Source organism: Chiroxiphia lanceolata, chromosome 11 (genome assembly GCF_009829145.1).
Source record: "Chiroxiphia lanceolata isolate bChiLan1 chromosome 11, bChiLan1.pri, whole genome shotgun sequence".
Taxonomy (NCBI): Eukaryota; Metazoa; Chordata; class Aves; order Passeriformes; family Pipridae; genus Chiroxiphia; species Chiroxiphia lanceolata.
The window spans coordinates 19,308,977-19,326,746 of NC_045647.1; the positions used below are offsets into that span (position 1 = coordinate 19,308,977).

At 43.6% G+C, this 17,770-nt stretch overlaps 1 protein-coding gene across 8 annotated transcripts in view; it reads left to right on the forward strand.

Moving 5' to 3' along the window:
* FGD3 (FYVE, RhoGEF and PH domain containing 3) overlaps positions 1 to 17,770 on the forward strand; it is a 109,178-nt gene that overhangs the window by 64,617 nt on the left and 26,791 nt on the right. For all 8 annotated transcript variants that reach the window (XR_004359125.1, XM_032699350.1, XM_032699344.1 and 5 more), the window contains exons 3-9: positions 419 to 587; positions 1,732 to 2,329; positions 9,015 to 9,104; positions 10,193 to 10,329; positions 11,647 to 11,803; positions 16,209 to 16,347; positions 17,131 to 17,189. Coding sequence is in view for 7 of the 8 variants with exons in the window: in XM_032699350.1 (XP_032555241.1) it covers positions 419 to 587; positions 1,732 to 2,329; positions 9,015 to 9,104; positions 10,193 to 10,329; positions 11,647 to 11,803; positions 16,209 to 16,347; positions 17,131 to 17,189 (1,349 nt within the window). In the remaining variant the exon portion in view is untranslated. The remainder of the gene's footprint in view (positions 1 to 418; positions 588 to 1,731; positions 2,330 to 9,014; positions 9,105 to 10,192; positions 10,330 to 11,646; positions 11,804 to 16,208; positions 16,348 to 17,130; positions 17,190 to 17,770) is intronic.

A 17,770-nucleotide genomic window follows, 5' to 3' on the forward strand; every position in this document is an offset into this window, starting at 1 on the left:
GGTTGTTCGTTTTGAGTTGTCATTCCCCCCGAAGCCCCCATTTTCTTTCACAATATAAGAGATTCAACAGAGTGCCTGAATTTTGAGAAGTCATGGGAGGGGAAGCTCATTGGTGTGACTGAGATGGTGAGCAGACTTGTGAACACGAAACGTAAGCCGTGCATCCTGTTTGGTAACGAGGAAGCGGTGCAGCTCCGCGAGCGCCTTGGTTTGTTTGCACGCTGTAGAAACACAAGGTAGAAGCCCATCAGCTTTATTTAGCAGCTTGCTTTGGTGTGAGCAATACTTCAGGACTGCACCCTTGCAGCTTATGGAGAATGATGGAAGAATGCATTCCCCTCTGTCTGGATTTTGTTCCCAGTTTAGGATAAAGAAGATGGAGATTCATCCTCCTGTTTTTTCCCTTCTGTTTTATTAGTACCTCCTAAGCCTGTCCATCTCAAACCTGGGCAAGAAAGAATTCCTCCTGCACCGTCTCGGCCTTTGCCAGCTGATCCCAAGTCATCAAAGAGCTTAGCACCTGGAGAGGACGAAATACCAATATCAGCAGGAGTCAACACCCTCATTGAGAAATTTGAAAGCATTAGGTAAATATGGCTTTGCGAGATCTGCTCTCATCTCCCTTTTCTGCATTTTTGACTTAGAATATAACAGTAGAAAACATTAACTGTAATGATCACAGAGAAAGTCCTCTTGGGATGTTTTCTACGGGAAGTGCAAAACTTCACTGAGGATGGAGTGTCTTTTTAATAAAAGCTGTATTTCAGCGAGTTTTAGTTTGTAACGTACAGTTGTGCTTAAGGAGCGTGAGACCTGCTGAATTTGGGAAGGTTGTACCAGAGACAAGTGGCCCAGAGTCTGCTTTCTGTAAGTAGGCTTGATGTGGGGATTGTATCATAGGGACTCGATTACTGTAATATAAAATAATCGAATTTTCTGTCTGAGATTCAGTATACATCAGATCTTACTTCTTGGAGGCTGAATTGCAGTGTAGTGTGAAACAATGTCATGTAGAACAGTATTTCAGTGTACTGTGAAACAATGTCATGTAGAACAGTATTTCCTCTGAAACACTGTATATGAGTGACACTAAATTGGGTAAAATATACGTATTTGGCTGTAAAACCAGCTCAGTTTACAAACATATGAAAACTTTCTTTTAAGATCAAACCTGCCTGATGGAGGTAAGTAATTTTATTTTTCTTTTTCATAAAGAGAGAGAGAGAAACAGGGGCACCATACTTGTACCTTGGAGCATGTTGTGATGTGAGTGAACCTGGTGTCTTTCAAAGAGAAAACGTAGTGCCTTCTCGAGCTTCAGTACATCCTCTCTGGCAGAAAATACCTTGCCCCAAAGATTTGGTTCTGCTAAAGAATGAGAGTTCCTGTTTAAACGAGCCCACAACCAAATGCTTCTTTTAAAGGATGATTCCTCCCTCCCCAAACCCTCAAACCGGGCTGTTCTTCAAGGCTACATGGAGAGCACTAAAGGCCCGGGATTCTGGTGGAGCCGTCTCAGTAGAACTTAGGGCTGGGGCGGTGTGTTTTTGTTAGATGATGTTGGGTGATGGTTATTATTGCCATGTGCACGCACTTGCCCTGCTGGGATTGTCACTGGGATGCAAGAAATACAACTTGAATCAAAGCACAGTCAGGCCCTCTCTTTCAGGGCACCGATGAAACCTCTGAGTGTTAACATGAATGACTGTGATGCTTTCTCTTCACCCACAGGCAACCTGTACATATTCTTCAAAGAAACCAGCTAAATTTAGCTCTTAAGATGGAACCTGGCCTGGACTCCTCCAAGCAGACAAGCTCGTGTGACTGTGACACAGTGGCTTCCAGCGGCTCTTCCGTGACTGACAAAGCCGAACCGGATGAGGCTGAGCCCGACGTACCATGCAGCACAGACCTAACTAACACAGACATAATGAAAATTAAAGAGCTAAGCATAGGTGATAACAAAAGCCATGAAGACTGTACTGCTGTGAGTGGGAGCAAAGAGCCCTCTGGAGAGCTTGACAGTAAGGACTCAACTGGGGAACTGAACGGGAACAGTAAAATTCCCAACAGAGACAGTGGCATTGACAGTCCTTCTTGTAGCGTGGCTGGAGAAACATTCCCCAGCGAAGAAGGGGCAGAGCAGAAGAAACCCAGCATGGCTGGGAACCCAGGGGAGATGGAACCTGACAAAAAGGGCACCAAACCTTCCTCTGCAGAGCAGAAGAGAGACTCCACGCAGGATGAGGACAGTGACATTGATGAAGGAAGCAGCGAGGAGCAAGAGACAGCAGAAGTGCCAAAGTTAGAGTATTTGGATGTAAACAAGGTAAGGGAGTTTGTTCATTGCTAGTAAGTGCTCTGAAACCTGACTCTGGTGAGAGATCCCTTGGATCACTTTCATGCGTGGTTTGGGTTATTTGTTTGTTTGGTTTTACATCAAAGGATCGTGACAGACAGTATTATTTCCTGCTTCATGCAGATCCTAGCTTGTTCCTGACTTAGATAGTATCTTCTAGAAAGGTTCCCAGTCTTGCTTTAAAAGGTTTCATTTAAGAGAATCCCTCACAGCCAGAGGTAAGCTGTTAAAATTTAAATACTTTTGTAGGTCAGGACTCACACCTTGTGTCTGTTGTCTGGATTTGTCTAGGTTCAGCTTGTTAGAGCCTGTTGTTTTCAGTGGGGTTTTGTGATGTTTGGGGGGCTAATTGGATCTTGCAGGGTCGGGACCTTGCATCTGAGTAGGACAGGCATGATTGAAATCTCGTCTCACACAGAATTTATAATATTTTTTTATACAACCCTGTGCTTTTATTGGTGTGACTACTTCTTGAGGGCGAAGAAGTTGTTTTGATGGTAGTTACCTCAAATGACTCTTCAGGAAACTGTAGGTAGAAGAGATTTTCTTTGATTCCAGAATAATGTAGCCCAGGCTGTTGGGTATTTACTGCAGCTGTATAAGATTAATGACAGATTCCTTTGATTATCTTTTTATCAAGACAGTTATTTTTAGAAATAGTGCTGATAGAATGGATTCAGTTTCTCCAGAAAAAGAAAACAGAATCATGCAAAATCTCTGCAAGATGTTCACTTTTTGTGGTGAGGTTTTTTGTTTGTATGTGGAGGTGTTTGGGTTTGGGGTTTTTTTTATCCCTCAGCCATCATGACACTAAAGTTAATATACTGGATTTTTGGTGTTTAAAAGAATACAATGAGCACCTGCAAGTAGTGAAGTATAGCTGGTGAAGTGTAGCATCCACACGTGCAGATCAGGTGGCTCTGTTGAAATCACCAAATATATCAGGATTTGTGTCTGTTGAGAGCTTGTCCCTTGGGAAATGTGGCCATTTCTGGGTCGGATCAGCCAGTGACTGTACAAGTGTGATGAAAATGGCACGTGGGTCTGTGGTGTGCAAGAAGTTCTGTCTCTCAGAGCTCAACAAGGGTGTGTTTATACACACACACACACACACAGAGTGACATACTTTAATTATTTTATATTCATAATCTGTGCAACTGAAATATTATTTAAAAGATTGGTTATTAGTTGCAACAGGCCAGTTCCTGAGTTGGAAGGAACCCATAAGGATCATCAAAGTCCAACTCCTGGAAAATAAAATGCATTAAATTAAAAGATCTTTAATCTGGTAATTAAATTTACCATTTGCAATGCTGTATCAAACCAACTGTGGCAACCCCAAGCTGAACACTTTACTGAATGATTAAGAAGTGCTTTGTCGACAAATCCCAACGTTTTGTGAGACATCAAAGCTTCGATGGCTGTTTTTAAGTCTTGTTCCTTCAGTTAAGTGTCCCTGTAGTATGAAATAATGCTGATAAAACATACAGTTCTGAGGTTGTAATTCTCTGGAGCAGGCCTGGTGAGTTTATGAGAGAGGTATCTCTAGAGCAAGACTGGTTTGTTTTGGTGTTTTGTATTGCTCTTCTTCCTGAGGTGCATTTATGTGATGCCCTGCAGAGTCTCCCTTGCATTTTGAGTTGATTTCCCCTTCCAAAAGGCAGTTTTGAGGCTGAGCAAGCTACACCAAGTCACCTTGTTTTTGCAGCCACGTGGAGGGGGAAGGCTGAGAGAGCTGCTGCCTCCTTCAGTGTAAGGATTGTGCCCTCTTCTGGGGATGCAGCGTGTGGAGCCAATTCCTGTGTTAAGTGTGAAATGAATTCCTGTGTAAAGCATCTACATAAAATCACAGCAGCATTAAGGTTGGAGGAGACTTCCAAGATCATTAAGTCCAACCATTACCCTAGCATTGCCAGGCCCACCACTGAACCCTGTCCCTAAGCACCACATCTACGTGTTTTTGGAACACTTGCAGGATGGTGACTCCACCAGTTCACTGGGCAGCCTGTGCCAGTGCCTGACCACCCTTTCAGTGAAGAAATTTTTTTCTGATATCCAATCCAAACCTCCCCTGGCACAGCTTGAGGCTGTTTCCTGCTCTCCAATTCTGTTGCAGATTTGGGGCACTAAGGATTCAGGATTGGGGTGAGGGGCCATAGCTTCCAGCGAGGAGAGCTGGTGTGATTGCAAGTTGTCTTGTTCCATGGTTGTCCTTGGGCTGGAGTTTCACATCACCCTTGACAAACCTGATGATTTCTCAGAAAACCTGCCCTGCTTGAAGGAGGAGAGGAGAGTTCAGTTGGCAGCAGCTACTGGCTTGAGAGCTGGGGAGACCTCAGCTCCTCCAGAAAGCTTTATGTTGGGAGCCAGTGTCTTTTTTCTGCATATCCCTTCCTGCTCCTGGTACCAGGGTTTGCAGCTGCACCACGGAGGTAACCAGCACTTCCATTAAATATGCAAGTTGCTATAGTTGGAGGAGGATGCATAAGAAGTACAGCTGCAGAGTGATTTAATGATGGCTCAGTAACTCCTAGGATATCAGGGTAAGTGAAGCTCATGAATAAACATAATTTTCTACTTCAGATATCTCCCCATCCTCCACCTGAGCTTTCTCACAGCCCACGGCTGAGGAAGTAACCTTGCCTGATACATGGCTGATATTGTTTTATTTAGTCGGTGTAGCTCTGCAGTGTGATGTGGCTTCCTTTGGGAGTCTGCACCAGTCTTACATGGCTCACTATTAGCACAAAATTACTGGAATATGTTTTAAAATCTCAGGAGGGACTTATAGGGATTTCCAGTTATCTTTTATCAAAATGAAAATGAACAAGGGAAGCTTATTAGTTTTGATAATGTCTGTGAAAATGTCAGGAGCTCCAGGAGCTGATGCACATTAACCTTGATGATTACAAAGAAAAGAAGTGACGTGAAAGTGAGACTGAGGGCCTGTCATGCTCCAAAGTCATATACCCAAGGCTTCTCCTGACTGCCTCGGAGCACTGAGTAGCGCTTCTGGGAGGGGTAACAGTGCTGCATAGCTTTTTATTTAGGTATTTTTCACTAAAAGTAACACGTGCTCGTTCATAATCACCAAAAAATGGCTGTCTCCATCTGTCCTGCTTCCTGCTGTGTAAATAGTAACAATGGAGTCCCATGTGGGCATCATGCATTCACTGACACAGGCTTCCATTCTGCTTGTGCGTGGCTGGAGTTTCACTTCTGATTTCATTGTCTGGTGTGTGTTGTAATATTTGGCCTGCAGTGCTGCAAGTCAGTCTTTTGGATGAGATTATCTCTATGTATATTCTGCAAAAAATGTGTATAGGTCAATGTTTTAGTCATAATGCTGGTTGAGAAAATTCAGATATATTATCATCATCATCTTATTTTTAAGTATCTTAAGGAAAATGAGATCTCAGTGCAACAAAGACAACCAAGCATAGGATAACTTTTCCGTATTGTTTTCAGCATTTTTGGGCAGGAGGGAGTCTATAAACTTTCTGGGGTTTTAAAGCATACCCATGTATGATTTTAACCCAGACTCTATCCGAGCAAGATTTGCTGAGAGCCCCTTGTGAGAAAAATGCCGACTGAATATGGTTACGCACACCAGTTGTATGAAAAATGGTTGCTGCAGGACATTGCCCGAGTTTTCTCGTGTTAAATTTTGTATGTACTTTAAATTTTCCCAATTTGCTTTTTGTAACAGCCAGGCCAGTCTTTGCCTCTATGGATCCCTGGCCCAGCCATACGTGTGGGCACTCAGCTGGGTGGGTGAGGGGGTTGGCAGGAATGCACTTGTGTGTCCACTTAACTGCACAAATCAGACCAGTTCATCTGCCAGTCTGTGCCTGTGACTGGGGTGTTTGAGGTGCAGATGCAGCTCCAGGTGTGCATCTGACATTCATGAGAACCTGGTTCTGTCTGTTGTCAGGCTGGTGTTTTACTTTAAAATGTTTTGTGGGACAGTTACAGCTGGAAATGAATTTTCGAATCTTCCACAAGAAGTGAAAGAGCATCATGCTGCTTCAGGCACTGGAGTGAGCTTCCTGTGGTGTAGAGTCAGCACCTCCCTCCTCCTTTTAATGATCTTTCTTGTCACCCCTGCAGCCAGTCTGTTCCATCCAACCTCTTCAGTAGGTGTAGGGTCCTGGCCCAAGCATGCTGTGGCTGTGCCACAAGAGCACTGGGCAGAGCATAATACAGTCCACATCTGGGTTTGCAAATTTGTTTTACTTCTCCTTGAGAAACGTGGACCATGAAATATCTTGTTCCTAGTGAACTGAATGATGGCTCAGGCTTTATTAAAGCTATGCTGCCATGGCACAAGATGAGGTTAGAAGAATGGGACTGCCTCACATTTAATTAATCTACAGTTTCATTTAAAATGTTATGTCCATTGAAAGGCAAATATGTTGCAAATCAGTCTGAAATATGTGCCTATCTGCCTCTAGCAGAGATAGCAACTGAAGATAGAGTCACACTGTAAAACTGAGCTCAAGCTGAGGATCTGTTCAGCCCTTGTTTGGTATTTAAGCAGATGTCAGCAAGTTTTTTTGAAATATAAACTGAATTGCAGATGGTGAAGGTCAGGAGGTTAAAAAGCGCCTGTGCTATGTAAAGATTTACTTCTGAGTACAAACTTATTTTGTTGGAAATAAACATTCTTCGAGTTCTGAACTCAAACAATGTGAAGGATGCTCTTGGTGGCTGGCATGCCACCTTTCATCTGTGTGCTCCTCTGTGCCCAGCAAAACTGGCAGAAAAATTCTTTCTCAGTGGGAGATCCTCATAGTTACTGGTTTTGACTGGCCAGCAGTGCACTTCTGTGTAAGCTGTAATAAAATGTACTTGCTTGTAGCAAGTTCAGAACTTCATTGTGCTGTGATGTTTTTTCTTTTCCCCTAAATATTAATGCATATCACGTGAACAAACAGAGCAGGATGTTGTGTACCGTGTTGAAATAGCTTAAAAGAGTATTTGAGTTGACTTGAAATATTTCAGTAGCGTGGCAGACAGAGTCCGTGTGGAAACTTCACTCGTGGCATGGTTGCCTATCTCCAGATTCATGCCTGGAAGGGGAGGAATTGCTTCATAAGAAGCCTGATGCTGCTTCAAGTGCAAAAAAGCTATTCACTTTCCTTCGAATAATACTTATGTTGTGGAGCTGTGGGTGCTTCATGGCACGTGGTACCTCACTCCCCATAGGACAGCTGTGGGTCTGGTTTGTTTGAGTTCATGGCTTGCTTTGGAAAGCCTTTGAGGTCTTTTGCTTGTACTGCAGTTTGCCTAAATGTGTGTTTGGGGTGGGTATTTAAAATTTTCTTGTCAGCTTTGTTTGGAAACAAAATACGGTGATGTTGAAGAAGCTTAAGGAGAGTATTTATTTAATATTTTCTAACGATCCGATGGCGATATGTCTAGAAATCCCTGCCCCAAGTGCAAGCACCAGAGACAGGCATTTGGGATGGAGCACTGCTGCTGGTGAGGGGCCCAGGTGCCTCCTGAACAGGAAACAGCCCCATGTGTTTAATAGACTTCAGCTGGATTTTTCCGCCGTGGATTTGTCCGTTCCTTTTGTGAACCTGTGTGAAGGTGACCCCCAGCAGCATTGTGTTGCTTGGGGAAGCAGCTCCTGAAGCAGCACCTCGATGATTTTATTTGATGCCCTTCAATTTTCCCATGGAAACAGTGATTAATTACACCCAGTCAGTGCTCTCTGTTCCCTGAATCATTTATACACCTCTTACCTTCATCTCAGTTGTCTTTTTTTTTTTCCGGATCCAGCCCAGTACAGTTTCCCTACATTTGGTCATCATCGCTGCCTGTTTTCCATGTTTGTATTCCTGAACACAAACCAGCCAACCCTCCATTCTGGACTGGTTTGGTTATATGTAAGCATGGCATTTAAACCCTTAAAAAGAGTGCTGGACAGCTAATGCCAGCATTCTAATAATTCAAGTATTTTTAAGCACTTAGAGAGCAAAGGGTCTGTGTAGCTTTTGGCTAAAGTCAGTGCTTTATAACTGTATTTAGGGTTTTTAAGTAGTCCTTTCTCATTTTATATTTTTAAGTGAGCTTAATGAAAGACTTCACTGAGCGACTTGGGTTACATTGCCGAAAATTCTTTCCAGGGAATTGGCCTGTGTTTAAAGCTGCACAAAAATCTTAGAAATATGCCATAGAGAGTAATGCTGTGCTGGCCAGAGGAGAAATCTGGCCAAACAGTCTGGTTTCTAGTTGTTTTCTTTTCAGCTAAAGGACCTGAGTCCAAAAAGGAGAACAGTTGATTTACAGTCCAGTGCCTTATTTTCCAAATAGGCTAGACTTATTTCCAGGTTTTTAGAGGATGTTTCTGGTTCTTTTTATAAAACCATAATGAACTCAAGTGATGTCCTGACCAGCCACTGACTGCATTACTAATTGCTCTTTCAGAAAATAGCTTTAAAAATATCTCTGGAGCAAAGTGATCCTTTGATGAGGGACACAGAGCAGATTCTGAAGTGTGTTAACCTCCTTCACTCCAGGCCCCTCTGCTGGCAAGGATTTTTCCCACTGACAAAATGGAAAAGAGAACAGTTGATGAAACTTAGGGGTGTAGGTGCAGATGGATTGTAACTTGTAACTTGATTGTAATTTGTGATTTGTTTTTCAGTGTACAGAGCCCCAAAAGCTGTTCAACATTGCCAGTGAGCTGCTCCACACGGAAGAAGCGTATGTTAAAAGACTCCATCTCTTGGATCAGGTAATTCCCTCTTGAATTAACTCACCTTTCTTTTCAATGAGCAGCAGTGATGTCTGCTGTCAGGCCAGAGGATTAGGATGGCAGAAAGGGGAACAGGAAAGCAGCAGCAGTTTAAGATACAGGCACCATCAGCATTTGGTTCCTCCCGGGGCTTATGGGGAGATGAAATCACGGGGACACTGGAGACACTGAGAAATGATGAAATCTGTGATTGCTCTTTGATGTGCAAGAGGTTGGAGTCTTACTAAAATCAGACCACAGGGGTCAGCCCCATGCTTAGAGCAAACTGTGTTTTTACTGCTGTGTTTTGTAATTGTTGTCTATCATGTTTACACGTGGGGATGAAGTAAAACTGGTGTGATGAGTCTGAAGTTTTTTTCTTCCCAATAAATACTGAGTTGACTCTACACAGCTCAGGTATTTCTATAATTATCTCAAAGAAAAAACAAAAACATGAATGTGCAGGAATGAAATGAAAATGAGGATGAGACACATTGCTAACAAAGGGCTTTTTAAAAAGGAATGGGGAAAAAAGAGGAAAAATGAAGTTGTCACCTGGCTAGAAATGCTGGTAGAAGCTGTAACTTCAAGAGCCCTCTACCCTCTGACTCCAGGAGCTCTAGGGAAGACTTACAGTGTTTGTTTTACATGAGCAGAGACTGTTTCTAGACCGTAGAAATCTGGGGGGTGTCTTTCCCTTCAGTTCAGTATAGTGTAGTCTTTCCTGCTGAGAAACAAAACAATCACGTGGTTTATTTTGATTTATGTTAATAGCAGCAAGTGCTCTTCAGGGACTGGATGTTCTTTGAAGCTTGCACTCCCAAATAGGAGATGTCTGATCATATCAGTTGTTTCAGTCCTTTTTGAATTGCAGCTCATATTTTCCTAATTTTAGTGATAAATCTAACTCTGAGTGACAGTGGGCTTATGTTTTGTGAACCTCCTGAAAGACCCCAAGGACTGACTGCCACAAATCAAAATCCGTAGCTCTGTTCTAAGCAGTCAGTTTTGCAAAATGACAATCCAAAGTCAGCGTGTCTGGGATTGTTTTTTGTGAATAAATGTTGCTGCTGTCTTGTCCTCTGCAGGTTTTTTGCACTAAGTTGTCTGAAGCAGGGATTTCATCCGAAGTGATAACGGGCATCTTCTCAAACATTTCTTCCATCTATTGTTTCCATGGACAATTTCTTCTCCCTGAGCTCAAAACAAGAATTACACAAGAATGGTGGGTAACTGTCATTACAATTACTTTAAGAATACATTTTCAAGAAACTATAGCAACCATAAGGCCTAGTCTGAGTCCAAATTTTTAATGGTTTAATGCAGTAGTTAATACATTAGTTATTTAATGTATTAGTGTGGAGTCTCTCAAGCTTTTTTGACTTCAGGAATAGGTCTGAGCACTCAAAATTTCCAGAATACGTTCTTTCAGTCCAAAGTATTGCCAGAGCTGTTTTCCTTACTGCATTCCCAACTCTCCTATGACTGCAATATTATGAAATTGCAGTACTTGAAAGGAATGAAATTGCTTGTTTTGGCCTCATAGATGAAATAAATATTTTCAAATACCAATTAAAATTTGGCTACTGTAATAAGTTGAAGGTTGGACTTGATGATCTTGAAGGTCTTTTCCAACCTTAATAATTCTGTGATTCTGTAACTTGTAGTTAAGGCAGAAGTGCAGTGATGGGTAGAAAGTTAATTGTTAGTCAGATCTAGGAAACTTGAGATGACACATTGGTGGCAGGTGCAGATAGTGCTGACCTTTCCAGGTGCCCTACATGACCAAGACAAGACCAGAGCTTGCATCTCTCTTGGCTGAGTCCAGTCTTCACACAGTTCATCACTGACCAGAAGGAATAAATGAGTCTCAGCACCTTTGTGCTTGAGCTTGCAGGGGCAGCTGTAATAAAGGGGAGGAAAACTGGAGAGTCTGGGAGTCAGAAGAGGGTAGAAGCTTGTTCACTGGCTAAAGAGGGTCTTGTGTGGTCAGACTGGGGGAAGAATGGCTGGCTCTCTGTCTGGCCATGAGTTTGGAGGAGAGACAGATGTGTGGCTACTGCTGCTCCAGCCTGGGATGGAGGGGTGGGTGTCTCCAGGCAAATGTGTGCCCAGCCCCCAGGGATTACTCAGCTGAACTGAACCATCTCTTTGCATTAAAACCTCTTCAGATGTTTGGCTGTGGTGGAAAAGATTATTTTTAAAATGTAAAAGTTTCCCACAAGATTTTGTGCTGGGCATAAGAGATATGCAGATGTTCCTTTAACAATGCATAATCAGTTTGAATCTGCCCTTCACTTAAGAGAGTGACAGTGGGGGCAGAAATACCATCCCTTGTACATCAGGATTAATATTTGAGGTTTCATCTGGGATGCTGTATAAATTACTTTAAACTAAACTTAGCCTGACTGTCTTGATTGCACATGTGTTTAAGTGCTTGTGCATGTGGGAGACAGCTGTGGAAGTCTTACAGCTGTGTTTTCTCTCTGAAAACACTTTTGATTTCCAGACATTTCTGTACTTACCTGTCTCTTTCTCACAGGAGTGTCAACCCACGGCTGGGAGATATCCTACAGAAACTTGCTCCTTTTCTGAAGATGTATGGAGAATATGTGAAGAACTTTGACAGGGCGATGGACATAGTGAACACATGTATGCAGAGGTCCTCTCCCTTCAAAGATGTTGTTCAGAACATACAGGTATGTTGTTAATTGGCATAATAAGGCTCGGGGATTGCTGGGGAATGATGCTCCCCAATTTAGTGTCCCCACCAAGACTCCAAAACTACACCTGGCTTCTCCCCCTACAAGAGAGAGAATCCCTTTCCCCCCACCCTGGCAATGACAAGGTGGTATGGAATGGTATGGGAAGGTATCAAATAACCTCTGGGTCCTGGCCATGCCCCCTTCCAGCTGCTGGAAAAAATTAACTGTGTCCTGGCAGGAACTAGGACCTAGAGGTCCTCATTTATTTGTGTGAGTTTGTTTGTTTCCCAGTGTTCAGCTGCAAGACAATACCACACTAATACTAAAAATACACAATTTTAGTGGCAGTCCTTTCTCCTCTTTTACTGTGACACATATTCTTCACGTAGGTAACTTTTCTCCACTCAAGATTTATTTAATTTTTTTGTATGGCTTTAAAGTAACAGAGGGCAGGGTTAGATTGGGTATTGGGAAGAAATTCTTCCCTGTGAGAGTGGTGAGGCCCAGGCACAGGTTGCTCAGAGTTGCTGTGGCTGCTCCATCCCTAGAAGTGGTCAAGGCCAGGTTGGAGCAACTTGGTCTAGCAGAAAGGGGTTGGACTGGATGGTCTTTAAGGTCCCTTCCAACCCAAACCATCCCATGATTCTGTGATTGAAGAGTCACAGAACAAAACTTCACCATTGGCCCGGCAATTCTGGCTCTTTTTGCTTTGTCTTCTTCATTACTAATTTTAATTGTTTTTTGATAAGTACATTTTCATTCTGAGGTGGATGTGTTTGAATTTGGACATATATCACTGGCAGCATCTGCTGTTGGACTGGTTTTCCTGAGGCTCCTGAAGAGGCTGCAATGCAACCTTTCTCGGGATCACAGTTCCACAGGAGGGTGCTTAACAGGGATTTTCATGTGTTTTCTCATCATTATACAAAAAGCTGCTTGGGGAGAGGGGAAGGGCTCTGCTTATGCTGGTGTGTCTGTAAAACTGCTCTATTCCCCTCAGGCCCTGGGCCAGCTGAAGGGATGCAGGAGGCTCCAGCAGCTCGAGAGCATCCCTGTGCCAGTCCTGGGAAAGCAGCTACAGTCCTTTGGAAGGGAAGGGCTGGTGAGGAGAGGGTTAAGCTGAGCAGGGAGCACAGCTGCCTGCCCTAAATGGGAGGATTGTGGCTGGGCCAGCTGTCAGGAATCAAGTAATCCCCCAGCAACCTGGGAGATGAGAGGCCCTGTGTGGAGGCTCAGGGCTGCAGCCATGACTCAGACAGAAGCTTGGAGAAGCAGAGACTGGGGGAGGTCCTCTCCTGCCATGCTGCTGCTCCACAGGGCCTTGTCTTACCCTTCTTCTGCCTGCACCCAGCCTGCACACACGGCAGGGCAGTGTTTTTCTGTCTTCAGCCTGTGCCAAGCCATGTACGTGGCTTTCTGTGGGGTAAATCTGTTTGGGGCTGCTTTCCCTACAGCACAGCCATCTGCCCTCCACGAGATTCATCTCTCTCTTCCCACCACCAAGCTTCCAGCACAAATGATGTGTGATACCTGTCAGTCTGTGCCTGTCCCAGCCTAGGAGAAGTTGTGCTGTTGCTTGAGCAGAACACTTGGCAGGCAGTGTGGGCACTGGCAGTACAGGCAGGAGGTGAAGCTCTGCAGCCTGCTGATGACAGGATTGCACTGTAGGGTATTTACTGGCAGCTTCACAGCAATGCCCGTGGCTGCAGGAGGCAGAGATTTGACCCAGAATGCTTAGTCCACTCATCTGACCTGTCTCTGGACTAACAAAAGCCACTGTTAGTTTCCAGCATACCAGCTGAAGAGTGTTGTGATCCTGCAGGAATGCATGGTCTACCTAAGCTGCTAATGGAATAGTATATATATAATATACAGCTTAAGGCATTCACAGTTACTAATTATGTTAAACTAGGGAAAACAGAAAGCAAAAATCAAATTACTAATAAGTGGATGACTGTGACTTAACAAGTTGATTTTAGCTGACCTTGAAGATAAACATACTTTCTGTTCAGTTCACATCTACCTGCTGGGGCCAAAACTTAAAAGCTGGTGAGTTTATTATGACTTTTGGTTTGTCAATATTCTCCTACCATCACATAAATACTTTTAAATATATACAACATATAATGAATAATGTTTATATATTATATGTATGTGCTTTGTATTCTCACATGAATTAAACACAGAATAAACATTTATCTTTTCCCTAGTAAAGTCATTAGAATTCCAGTGTAAACTCTGTAAACTTTTAAAATTGCATATCATGAACCTTTTCCTATTTGGAACAGTTTATTTTGTCAGTGCTGCCTTTTCAGAAAGGGGCACTTGTGTGTGAATACAACTGACTGAGCCTTGGAGTGACCTCCTCCTCTGCTTCCCTATTGCTGTCCTATGTTAAGGTTCATCCTATTGTAGAAATAAAAAGACCATGGAGAAAGTTATAGTAAGTGGATTTGGAAATATAATCCAAGTGGTAATGGTATGCGGTTTTGTGCCCTGGAATCTCTGATCCTTTCCATCCCACTTGTATTTTTCTGGGAGATATGGTGCTGTAAAACTCTTGAGAGATGATAAATTCACTTCAGCTCCCCTAAACAGAAATACTGCTCACCCTGCTACACTGTGACAAGATATTTTTTGAAAGTAAATTTACACCTTTGGATTTCTGGAAGGAGAGCCAGTATTTTCCTCTCAGGCATTCATCCCATTATCTCCAGGCTTTGCTGTGAGAACAGAGCAGAGTGGTGTGGGCTGGAATATTTATGAGGAAATTGCAGATACTTGAAACAAGCGCCTTTCTCTGAGAAATGCACCCTGAAATTAATGTGGTTGTGGAGAGGCTGTTTACACTAGAACAGGCCACATTAGTGAGCTGATGTAAAAATAATGCTGTGGAGAGGAGCATGTGTGTGTATGTGGTTAACATGCTGCTGTGGAGTCAGATTACATCGCTAGCAGGAACTTCCTGTGTGCTTTAAAGCAAGTTGCTGCTTCTTTCTGAGATTCTCATCTCTCCTTCTCTTTGAAATAGAAACATCCCTTGGCTTTTTTTTTTTTTTAATAGGGATCCTGTGAAAACAGGTACACTCCAACACTGAGTGCTGTTGCAAGCAGAGCACATCGGTGCCTTATCGGGTGATATTTAATGTAATCTGTCTCAACCCCCCCCATGCTTCTTGGTCAAGTGAAAAATAAGTAGAATTTGAGGCAGCTCCTCCTTTCATGGGTGTGAGCAGTGTGTCTGCTGCTCCTACAGTGAGCCCTAGCAAGCAGTATATCTCCAGGGGCATTCTGGTTTTGTGTAGTCTGTGGGGAACAATGCTACACAGGGCCAGGGGGTGACAAGACCTTTTCTGAGCTTGTGAGGAAACACACAGAATCTGCAAGAACATTGTTGCATATCTGCAGAAAATGCCACACATGGGACAAAGGTTCACATGAAACCTGTCAGCTCTTATGTCTGGAGGGCAAGAAGGCTCCTCAGAGGAATCTGGAGAGGCTGGATCGATGGACTGAGGCCAATTGTATGAAGTTCAAGAAAGCCAAGTGCCAGGTCCTGCCCTTGGGTCACAACAGCCCCCTGCAGCACTACTCAGGGGCAGAGAGGCTGGAAAGTGTCCCACTGGAAAAGGACCTGGGGGTGCTGGTGTGGCTGAACAGGAGCCCAGGTGGGCAGGAAGGCCAAGGGCACCTGGGCTGTACCAGCCATGGTGTGGCCTCAGCCTAGGGCAGGGACTGTCCCCCTGTGCTGGGCACTGGTGGGGTCACACCTCAAATCCTGGGGGCAGTTTTGGGGCCCTCACGACAAGAAAGACCTTGAGGGGCTGGAGCCTGTCCAGAGAAGGGAATGGAGCTGGGGAAGGAGCACAAGTCTAATGAGGAGCAGCTGAGGGAGCTGGGGGGGCTCAGCCTGGAGAAAAGGAGGCTCAGGGGGGACCTTCTCACTCTCTGCAACTCCCTGACAGGAGGGGGGAGCCAGGGGGATGTCAGATTCTGCTCCCAGGGAACAAGGAACAGGATAAGAGGAAACAGCCTGAGGTTGTAGTAGGGGTGGTTTAGGTTGGCCATGGGGAAAATTTCTTCACCAAAAGGGTTGTCCAGCCCTGGCACGGCTGCCCAGGGCAGTGGTGGAGTCACCATCCCTGAAGGGATTTAAAAGAGGTGTAGATGTGGCACTTGAGGACTTGGGTTTAGTGGTGGCCTCGGCAGTGTTAGGTTTATGTTTGGACTTGATCATCTCGATGGTGTTTTCCAACCTGATGAGTCTGTCATTCCATGATGGTTGAGGAGTTCCTCTATATTCCTCTGGTTTATGTAAATGGACATTTTTCATTGCTGTTTAACACCAAAGGCAGGAACAAAACCAAACCCTCCTGTGCTTGTTTTCTCTCTGTTACAGAAACAGGAGGTGTGTGGAAACCTGACTTTACAGCATCACATGCTTGAACCAGTGCAAAGGATTCCTCGCTACGAGCTTCTCCTGAAGGACTATTTAAAGAAACTTCCAGAAGAATCTCCAGACAGGAAAGATGCTGAAAGTACATATAAACTCCTCTCTATTTAATGAGCACAATGAAATCTTGGGCACTTTTTTCTTCACATGTTCAGAAACTTACCCCCGGGACTGTAGGAGAAATGGAGATTTTAATTAATCAAATTATTGCCAAACAAAGGGGTTTTGAATGCTTTTGGAGTAGAGAAGAAAAGGGTTGGGGTGCCAGCTCTAGGAACAAAAGGAGCAAATAGGCAGAGACCATATATTGAAGTTTGTCCTGGTAGAACATCTGGCATTTTTGTTGAATCCGTTGTATGGCCAGGGACAAAGATGGACGGACATCCTTGCAATAGCCAGAGGAAGAAAGTAAGAATGGTTTTAAATGTGTATTGTATTTAAATGTATATTTCTTGCCAGGAAAATCAGTTAGACTCTGTTCACACGGAGAAACAGGAGGAATGGACTTCTCTTTGTTTTGAGGAATTTTTGATCTCAGCCAGAACAGGGTCCACATTACTGTAAGCAGGCAAGGCCTGTTCTAGAAAAACAGTCTTAAAAACATGCTTGTAAAGACCTAAGTGAGGCTTAACTTTTAGTAGGTGATTCCTAGAAGATGGAGTTTTTTGTCACTTTGGCTCATCTGGACTCTTAGGAAAGAAAAGTGAAACATTAAACGCACACGGATCAGCTGAATGTGCAGAAGTGATTGTGTCTATAACGGCAATTTTGACAAAAAAATAATAATCAGGGAGGTGAAAAAAACCCCCAAGGTGCTATTAACAGATGTAATGTGGAGAATGCATAACTGTTGGTGCCTTTCTTGCAGAGTCGCTGGAGCTGATATCGACGGCAGCGAACCATTCCAATGCAGCCATCCGGAAGATGGTGAGTAGCAATTCCAGAACAAATTGGGATCTTGGCTGAACTGATAGTTTCTCACTGCAACAGGCTCAGTACAGTAGACTGGGGAGGTATTTCAAATACTGTCAGGCAGGCTTTAAACATCCGTTGGCTCTCTGAGTTCTCTTTATTGTAAATGCAGTTACTGTGTGTTGTTGGGCTTAAATTTCATTTTCCTTGTTTTTAAGGACCCAATGAGTTGAAAAAAGAGATCTTCACAAAACTCATTATTTGCTTTTCCTTGAACAGCATTGAAAGCATTCCAATTAGGTCCATTCATAAGGTGTCCTTGCAGGTTTTCACGCTGGTTTTGTAGTCCTATGGCCTTCAGCAGACTGAAGGTTGCTTTGATTTGATTTTGGCTCATCTTAAATGCACCGAGTGTGCATTTAGCATGTGTCAGTAGCTTTGGAAAGCTGCACTTCAGAAGCTGGGCAGTCAGACCACAGATATTTTGAACATTGGTAAATGTTTTACCTATAGAAGAGCTCTAGTGCATTGCCATAAAAGTAAATGGACTTTATAGTTGCACCCAGGTGTCTCAGGACCTTTTGTATTTAATAGAT